The 9529-nt window shown below is 43.7% G+C and overlaps 1 protein-coding gene across 3 annotated transcripts in view; it reads right to left on the bottom strand.

The window, feature by feature from the left end:
• Positions 1–3484: 3484 nt before the first annotated feature.
• Positions 3485–9529, bottom strand: part of LOC130293908 (zinc finger protein 585A-like) — a 36408-nt gene continuing 30363 nt past the window's right edge. For all 3 annotated transcript variants that reach the window (XM_056543160.1, XM_056543159.1, XM_056543161.1), the window contains one exon: positions 3485–8376. In XM_056543160.1, the coding sequence (XP_056399135.1) occupies positions 4904–8376 (3473 nt within the window). In that variant the 3' untranslated portion in view covers positions 3485–4903. The remainder of the gene's footprint in view (positions 8377–9529) is intronic.

The raw sequence follows: 9529 nt of genomic DNA, 5'->3' as shown, positions 1-9529 counted from the left end.
CTCAGTTCCTATGCTTCCTGGCTGATGTTTTGGTCACTTTTGAATGCTGGCGGTGCTTTCACTCTAGTGGTAGCATAAGACGGAGTCTACAACCCACACAAGTGGCTCAGGTAGTGCAGCTCATCCAGGATGAGGTTTTCTGTGTGTCAGTGTAGTGTCTAGAGCATGGAGGCGCTACCAGGAGACAGGCCAGTACATCAGGAGACATGGTGGAGGCCGTAGAAAGGCAACAACCCAGCAGCAGGACCGCTACCTCCGCCTTTGTGCAAGGAGGAGCAGAAGGAGCACTGCCAGAGCCCTGCACAATGACCTCCAGCAGACCACAAATGTGCATGTGTCCACTGAACCGGCCAAAAACAGACTCCATGAGGGTGGTATGAGGGCCCGACGTCCACAGGTGGGGGTTGTGCTTACAGCCCAACACCGTGCAGGACGTTTGGTATTTGCCAGAGAATACCAAGATTGGCAAATTAGCTACTGGCGCCCTGTGCTCTTCTGATTAAAGCAGGTTCACACTGAGCAGGTGACAGAGTCTGGAGACGCTGTGGAGAACGTTCTGCTGCCTGCAACATCCTCCAGCATGACCGGTTTGGCAGTGGGTCAGTAATGATGTGGGGTGGCATTTCTTTGGGGGGCCATACAGCCCTCCATGTGCTTGCCAGAGGTAGCTTGCCTGCCATTAAGGTACCGAGATGAGATCCACAGACCCCTTGTGAGACCATATGCTGGTGCGGTTGGCCCTGGGTTCCTTCTAATGCAAGACAATACCAGACCTCATGTGGCTGGAGTGTGTCAACAGTTCCTGCAGGAGGAAGGCATTGATGCAATGGACTGGCCCGCCCGTTCCCCAGACCTGAATCCCATTAAGCACATCTGAGACATCATGTCTCACTCCATCCACCAATGCCACGTTGCACCATAGACTGTCCAGGAGTTGGCGGATGCTTTAGTCCAGGTCTGGGAGGACATCCCTCAGGAGACCATCCTCCACCTCATCAGGAGCATGCCCAGGCGTTGTAGGGAGGTCATACGGGCACGTGGAGGCCACACACACTACTGAGCCTCATTTTGACTTGTATTAAAGGGGTATTCTGCTGCTCAGTGTTTGGAACAAACTGTTCCAAACGCTGAAGACGGCATTAGGAGCTTGTGACATAGCCCCACCTAGCGACGGCTCCAGCGTTCGGAACAGTTTGTTCCAAACGCTGAGCAGCGGAGTACCCCTTTAAGGACATTACATAAAGTTGGATCAGCCTGTAGTGCGGTTTTCCACTGTGATTTTGAGTGTGACTCCATATCCAGACCTCCATGGGTTGATACATTTGATTTCCATTGATAATTTTTGTGTGATTGTGTTGTCACATTCAACTATGTAAAGACGAAAGTATTTCATACGATTAGTTCATTCATTCAGATCTAGGATGTGTTATCTTAGTGTTCCCTTTATTTTTTATGAACCTTGCACTTCTATTATTCACTCACAAAATGACCCAAGTTTGTTTTTTTTCTTTCTTTCTCTTGCAGTTATGTGAGTTAACTGCTATCTGAAAAAAAAAAATCACGCAGGCAGCCATTTTTTTTTATTATTATTTTGCCAGCCATACCATACAGTCCATCAAAAGAAGCTAGTGATGACATGAAGGCATGAGGATGACAGTTATGTGAAAAAATGGCTGCCTAAACAGTCTGTAGACAAGAGGTATAATATAGACATGACTAATAGTAATAGTCCTAATACTGCTGAAATGGGAAGCACTTATGTGGTTTAGTGATGTAAAAGAAACATGACCAGGCTCACATACAGAATAGGACCTGGGCTTTTTTTTTTTTTTCTAGTTTTGGGTTAAGGATGAAACTTAGTGACAGTCCACAAATGCAGCTGAAATAGACAAAAAAACGAAAAAAAGTTCCTATGATAAAAGGTGTCTACATAAAGCCTATGAGAAATCGCTCACGTCTACAGCGGAAGCCATGACGGCCACATGTATAGAATGACTGCCATAAAGAGTGCCTGGTGTAATGACTTATGGATCCATCATGAGTTCTGCTCAGATTTGCATCATTTTGATGTCACCAACAGCGCGGTATTGCCCTATTGTTCATTTCGTACAAAGTGACAGAACCCCTGATAAATGTTGTGAGCAGATTCTTAGAGCTAAGGGACTGATTCGAAGAGCATAAAAAAAAAAAAAAACAAGGGGGTTCCAGCACGCTAGAAAAATAATAATAATATATATATTACATTTTTTTTATTTTAGGAAAGAGAATCATTAGGAGGGTCTGAGTTGCAGCACCTCTATCGAAAAGGTCCAAACAGCTTGAAACAGTATAGTTTTGCAAGTTCTGAAGGCATCCTGGTTGGGAAACACTGGCTTAGGCCCAAAAGCTGTGGCCTCTCCTGGCTGTGCCTGGTATTTCAACTTACCGCAGGTCAGTACCGGTCAAATGAACAGGGCTAAGCTACGTGCAGTACCAGGCACAGCCATTAACAGATGTAGAGCGCTGTGCCTGGTAATGAAAAAGCTGCAGAGCTCGCCCTTCCATCTGTGGTAATTGATAGGGGAGGGTGGGAGTCAGACCCCCACAATCTGATATTATTGGGCCTATCCTAAAGGATAGGTAAATCAATATTAATACTTACAGAAATCCCCTTTAAATATTATTGATTTTGTTAGATTTCCTTTAAAAACAACCTTGAAAATGAAGTAATTTTTGGGTTTTCAAATCCACTTAGATCTTTAAAACCCTAATAATTAATTATTTATTTAATTATTATTATAAGTAATTAAGTTACATTATTATTCAGTACAGGTAGCAAGATGGGAGGGTCCTATTCTTTATTTTTCCCTGTTACCCTTCAGCTGACATATGCATCTTAAAGAGCGCAGACCGATACTTTGGAGGACCACAGTTTGGAGACCACTAACCCAGATGTTGAAAAACTACAACTTTAAGCAAGCACGATGGGAGCTGTAGTTTTGCAACATCTGGAGGTTCAACCTTTGGTGACTGCTGCTTTAGGCTGCTCTCTGTGCCACAACTAGGGGACCAGTCCTTATGTAGTACATATTAAAGTCATGACCCATGTACTAGAATAAAAAAACAGAGCAGGATGCGCTCCGTAGTGTGATATTGCAAGGTATATCGGTAACGCAGAATGTGAATATGCGCTTACCAAGAGGGGTTGTACTACGTCCAAGTACAACCATGGATCAGAATGCAAATAGTATGAAATTCCAGCAGCCGCTCCACCTTTCACAGACAAAGATCCAATACAATTTCCTCCAATATGGGCAGAGTCAGAGAGGCGCTTGAAACCAAGGTGAAGATAAAACTTCAACTTTATTCCCATAATGCAACGAGTTTCGCAGAGGTTCCGCTTCATCAGGCAATGATGAAGCGGAACCTCCGTGAAACGCGTTACGTTATGGGAATAAAGTATAAGTTTTATCTTCACCTTGGTTTCAAGCGCCTCTCTGACTCTGCCCATATTGGAGGAAATTGTGTTGGATCCATGACCCATGTACGGCTACATACAGATCGCCACCTAGTGGTGGCAACAAACCGCAAATTTTACATCCATTTTTGCGCTGTAATAAATAAACAGGGCTCCGGGGCCTTCTCAAGTATATAAGGAAAAATTCTCCAAATGATTAATGGAGCCAATTTCTTAGGTCAAGTTCTATGTTCAGAAACCGTAGGATAGCCGTCTGCTACAATCTTTCTAAGGCCTTTATCACTAGGCATGTACATCTCGACAGAGGTAGAGCAGGTGCTCACACGGTGCGCTCTGGTTTAACTGTGGTTAGGAATCTGAGGTGAGGCAGAGGAAGTAGGCAACATACAAAATTAACTCCGATATAAAATGCATAAACTAAAACGCATATATAATAAATGCATAAATAAGAAGGCTTGTATTTACACGATACGCACGTAAATAACTCGTTACGTACAGCAACTAAAGACTACGTGGTGAGGAGTACGCTCCTATAACTACTAAAGGAAAACTGAAATGGCATAGAAGTAGCTGCCGACGTATCCCTACGATACAAAAGGAATGCAACACCTACTTCATAAAAACAAAAAAAACATAACATTGATATAAAAATAAATATAAAGTAAAAGGGTAATATTCAGAAAAAAAAAATAAAAATAGGCCAATCATCCATGAACCATGGAAGCGGCCAGTGTGTGGGCTAAATCAACATGCCACACCTCATATTCTATACATAAATAGTAATGGTACAGGCAAAAAAAATGGTAAACTAACTGCCTTTTAGGTATATAGTTTTATATATTCCACCCAGTGGTTACTTAGTGGGCTATTGATAAGTGCTTCCCATGTCATTTGATACACTTAAGAGTTGTGCAGGATTAGAAAAATATAGCTGCTTTCCTCGAAAAACAGCGCCACCTTTGCTGCCCATGGTTCTGCGTGGTACTGCAGCTTAGTCACTGTCACTTTCTACACTAACATAACTTAGGTACGAAGCCGTTTCTGGAAGAAGAAAGCAACCATGTTTTTTTCCTAGTCTTGGACAAACCCGTTCATTTAGAGTATTCGAAAGATCAATCCGGTCAATACTTATTCATCTCAGAAGTCATGATGCTTTACCAGCTATTACTGATAAAGCACTGAGAACCCTCTGGAGAACCAGCACCAGATTTTTTTATTCCCATGTTGGATCTTCTCAGGATTTTGTTTTCCAAAAGAAATCAGTCTATTATTAGGATAATATATCAGAAGTAAACCCCACCTAGCAAAGCAGTAGCCAATTTCAGGTACTATCTGAAATACAGATATGAAGTTTCATACTTGGTACAGGCTTTATAGAGACCTAAATTATAACCACTACTCTACCTAATCCCATTGAACTGGACACATTGTAGGACTTCAGAATGATTATTTTTCATGCGGTGTGTATACAAGATTCCTTTCTTCTCCTGAGCCCCTATTTCTGGTGTCCATCAACTCTTGGTTTGGTCTCCAACAGAACTGTACACCATGATTAGGAGGGGTTATCTTGCTGTGCTGCTTCTTGTGGACAGCAAGGTACCCTTGGTGAAGGAAGCTGTCTCCACACTCTAAGCAACTATACAGGGGTTGGAGGTCATGAGACTTCTGGTGTGCCACCAGATTAGACATGAGGTTGTAACGCCTCGGGCATTCTGTGCACTTGTAAGTACGTTTGCCTCGAGGAATTACTCGTTTTGCCTTTGCTTCGTCGTTGGAATCTGATTTCCGAGGACGGCCCCTAGATCTAGGTGCGGCATATTCTGCACTTTGGCTAGCATCGACTGTGATCTCTTGTCCTACGTGACTCTTCAAATGGTACAACAGGTTTGACTGCTGGCGAAATCGTTTGCCGCAGCATTGGCAGGCATAGGGCATCTCTCCAGTATGAGTGCGTAAGTGGATCATCAGACTTGTGCGTTGACTGAATTGACGGTTGCACTCATGGCAGTGGTATGTCCGCTCGCCAGAATGGATTCGTTGGTGGACCAACAGGTTGGATTGGTGGGTAAATATTTTGTCACAGGCAGGACAGTGGAACTCTCCTTTTGCTCCCTCTTGTGTTGAAGCAGATGTGGGTTCGTTCTTAGAATTTGTTTCCAGGGGGACCCAAGAATGGGCTTGCCCGGGGGAAGCCTCCATATCAGAACTCATACTAGGCTCAATGCCCGGGTCTAATCTAGGAAGCAATGGAGAGCTTGGGGAGTTCTCCGCAGTACAGTTTAACTGCCCTTGCACAGTATTTGTCTTTATATGATAAAGTAGGTTGGACTGCTGTCTGAAACGTCTCCTACACTGCAAACAAGAATACGGCATCTCCCCAGTGTGAGTCCTTAGGTGCACCATCAGGCTAGTGCGTTGACTGAATTGTTTCCCACACTCGAGGCAGCGATAGGTCTTATCTCCTGAGTGAATACGTTCATGGACCAAGAGGTTGGATTTATGAGTAAATGTCTTAAAGCAACTGCTGCACTTGTATGTACTCTCACCTGATGACGACTGGGTTCCATTTACTTCTAAATTATCAGGAACGCACTCACTACTGGAGGCGATATCACCCAAATGGATAGTGTGAGGTCCTTGAAACAGCTGCCCATTGTGATGCATTTGGTTTCCATCGAAGGGAAGAAAACCTGACCGAACCTGGACACTGTTTGGAGATTGAGGGATTCCTATATTCTGAATGTTTTTTCCATTTTGCTGTTTACTTACATGCTTCCGTGGACGAGTTATGAGCTCATCACCAAGAACATCTTCGTGATTCTTGAGATGCTGGATCAGATTTGACTGCTGTCTGAAACGCTTTTCACAGAGCCAACATTGGAAAGGCTTTTCTCCGGTGTGTATACGCAAGTGAACAATTAAGTTTGACTTGTTGTTGAAGTGCCTTGGACATTTCCAACACTTATGTACAGCTTTTCCTGCCGTGGAGGTCCCGGCTGGTCCTTGCCCTTGACCAAACCAGGTAATTTTTCTTGGTCTTCCTCTTCCAAGAACATGGAAAGGACCCTTAGGAGGTCCTCCCTCTCCCAATTGACTGCCAATTCTTTGATAGGAAATGCTGTGTCCTGGCTGTGGAATAACATTGGATTCCAGACTGTTTAGCATCCCAGATACGTTGCCTTCGACTCGTGCAGGTAGCTTAAAATGCTGAGGAGGATAACCATCATGTTCCTGACGTGGAGACAGCATGTTCTCAGGATACGCGTGTGGAAGGCCTCTATTAATAGGGTAGGAGACCTGAATTTCTCTACAATGCATGATGGCACTGGACTGCTCCATATGAAGCTTTTGATGCAACAGGAGGCTATGAGAGCTAGGGAACCATTTAGAACACTGGTTACATTGGTAAGCCCTAACCTGGCTTTCTTCGATTCGCCCTCCACCAATATTTATCATCTGTGAGTTATCTCGCTCAACATATTGACCAGAAGGTCCGATCAGCTGCCCAGACATCTTTGGGGTCTGCTCGCTTTCTGTGCTCACATTGGCTTTTGGCTCAGTTGGTGAGGAATGGCTTTTCATATGGTACAGAAGATTTGACTGCTGGCGAAAACTCTTCCCACACTGAAGGCAAGAGTACGGCATTTCTCCAGTGTGACCTCGTAAGTGAACCATCAGGCTGGTCCTTCTAGTGAAATGCTTGCCACACTCTTGGCAACGATACGATCGATCCCCAGTATGAATGCGCTGATGAACCATGAGGTTGGACTGATGAGTGAAGCGCTTAAAACAGTGACCACAGACATAGGGTCTTTTACATGATCCTGGATCTTCTCCTTTGTCATCTTTCACAAATGGGACTTTGTTGCCCCAAACTTCACTGCTGGGTTCATCCCCTTCTGATATCAGATACATGAAAGGAATGCTTGGGGCTGTGTTCTCTTCACTCCACTCTACCCTATCAAGTTCCTCGGCTCTTTGATGACTCTTCATATGATGAGTAAGATTGGACTGTTGTCGGAAGCTCCTGTTACATTTGTTGCAAGGGAATGGTGCTTCTCCAGTGTGAGTTCGTAGATGGACAGTGAGACTAGTACGCTGGTTAAATTTTCTCCGACATACATGACAAGAGAATGGTTTCTCGCCAGTGTGTATTCGCAGATGTGTCACCAATGAAGACTGCTTGCAGAAGGTCTTATCACACACTATACAGCGGTATCGCCTCCATTCCAAGATTGGAGTTGAAGACTGCTGCTGAGGTGGTTGCTGTTCAGGACTTGTCTGTTCATTCCCAATACCTTGGAATTTTTCCTGGTTGTGGGATTCTTGATGCTGCAGAAGTTCAGAGAGATCTTGAAAGACAAAATTACAGAATGAGCACTGAAATAGACCCCAAAACCTCTGGCTTGGCTGTTCTGTAGAGCTGGAATCTTTTCTTCTGTTTGTCTCCATAGTTTTAGATGGCTGTCCAACATTAGACCATCCATGTGGTCTACATATTACTATATTATCCTTCTCAAGTTTGCCAAAGTTAGTTGGCATAGGCGTCACCCCATGTAATGCTGACTGTGCTGACGTGTCCTCAGCAGTTCCTGTCATCTTGGTGCCAACAGTTGCTTGGTCCACAATGTCATCTTCTCTGTGTCTTCCCTTCTCCATTAGAGGCAATGTTGATGGTGAGCTTTGGCCTGCTGGAAAGTTATATTCAACTGGGCCACTGCTGGACTGGCACCCTGGTTCAGTCGGCATCATGGGATGGACATTTTTTTCCCTCCAACTATTATCAGGGTTCTCGATTTCATTGACGATAAGAGTGCCTTGAGAGTTTTGTGAAGACAACTGGTCTGCGGGCAGCTTTCCAACCAGTGGAGCAAATGACCTGGGTTCTTCCGTTGCACCGCTGCTCCAACACTCTGAAACTAATGAAAAAAAATAATTAATAAACGGTATAAACTTACTTTAAAGTATAGAGTGAAAAACTACATAGCAATGTGGATTTTCTGAAACAGTGTCAGTGCCGAGGCCCCCATTGATGGTTTGAGACTGCCGGTAGGAGGGCTTGGCTGAGCTTTTCTCCTCACTTGCTGCAATGTTCGTCTCACTGCAGGAGATGGTTTCCATTGACTTAAAGGGGTACTCCGCCGAGAAACATCGTATCCCCTATCCAAAGGGGTACCGCGATCTCCGATGCGGTATCCCAGTCAGACATCTTCTCAGTCATCTTCTATCATAAGATGTTTTTCGGCAGAATACCCCTTTAAGGCATAAGGCTTTCCTTTATATAAGATAGGGACAAGGACTACCCATAGTATTTAGAATATTAGGCAGACTAGATGGGCCAAATGGTTCTCATCTGCCGACACATTCTATGTTAATTATAATGGAGTCAGTCCGTCTTCTGCAGTAAGAAGGAGATCGCAGCAAGTCAGGGAGTAAAGCACTCAGCCAAGCAAGCACTTCTCCCAGCTCTATCAGCAGTCCTGAGACCCTGACCGATTAAAAAAATTGTACCAATATTAAACTAGAGATCACGGCACAAAAAAAAAAAAAAAAAAAGGCACCCTCATACAGAAGATTTTTTTTTCAAAGTTAGAGAATCTCAAAATAGGGCACTTAAGGATTCTTATTTTCTAAAAAAAAAAAAAAAAAAAAAAAAGTTTGGACTTTTTTAGTAGTACAATAATACAAAAACATGTAACCATGGCTATCGTTTAATTGTATTGACCCTAAGACTAAAGAAGACATATCAATATTAATGTAAAGTGCACTGTGTAAAAAAGCAGAACACCCCCCTCCACTCCAAAGTTGCAAAATTGCGTTTGTTTTTTTCAATTCCACCCCAAAAATAATATTGATGTCCGTTTTACCGTACATTTTATGGTGTCATTACAAATTACAGTTGAACTAGACCAAATCGATACATGGGCACCGCTGTAGCTACCATTTCCGGACCCACAGTGTCCTGTCTGGCTGTTTATCCAACACTAAATAACCTTTACTGGATGCTCATGTGAAAGGCAGATCATCTGCAACAATGTAGACAGTAGAAATACGGAGCACTCACCCGGTTAC

Source organism: Hyla sarda, chromosome 10 (genome assembly GCF_029499605.1).
Source record: "Hyla sarda isolate aHylSar1 chromosome 10, aHylSar1.hap1, whole genome shotgun sequence".
NCBI classification, from domain to species: domain Eukaryota; kingdom Metazoa; phylum Chordata; class Amphibia; order Anura; family Hylidae; genus Hyla; species Hyla sarda.
This window is presented reverse-complemented; position numbering and strand designations above follow the sequence as displayed.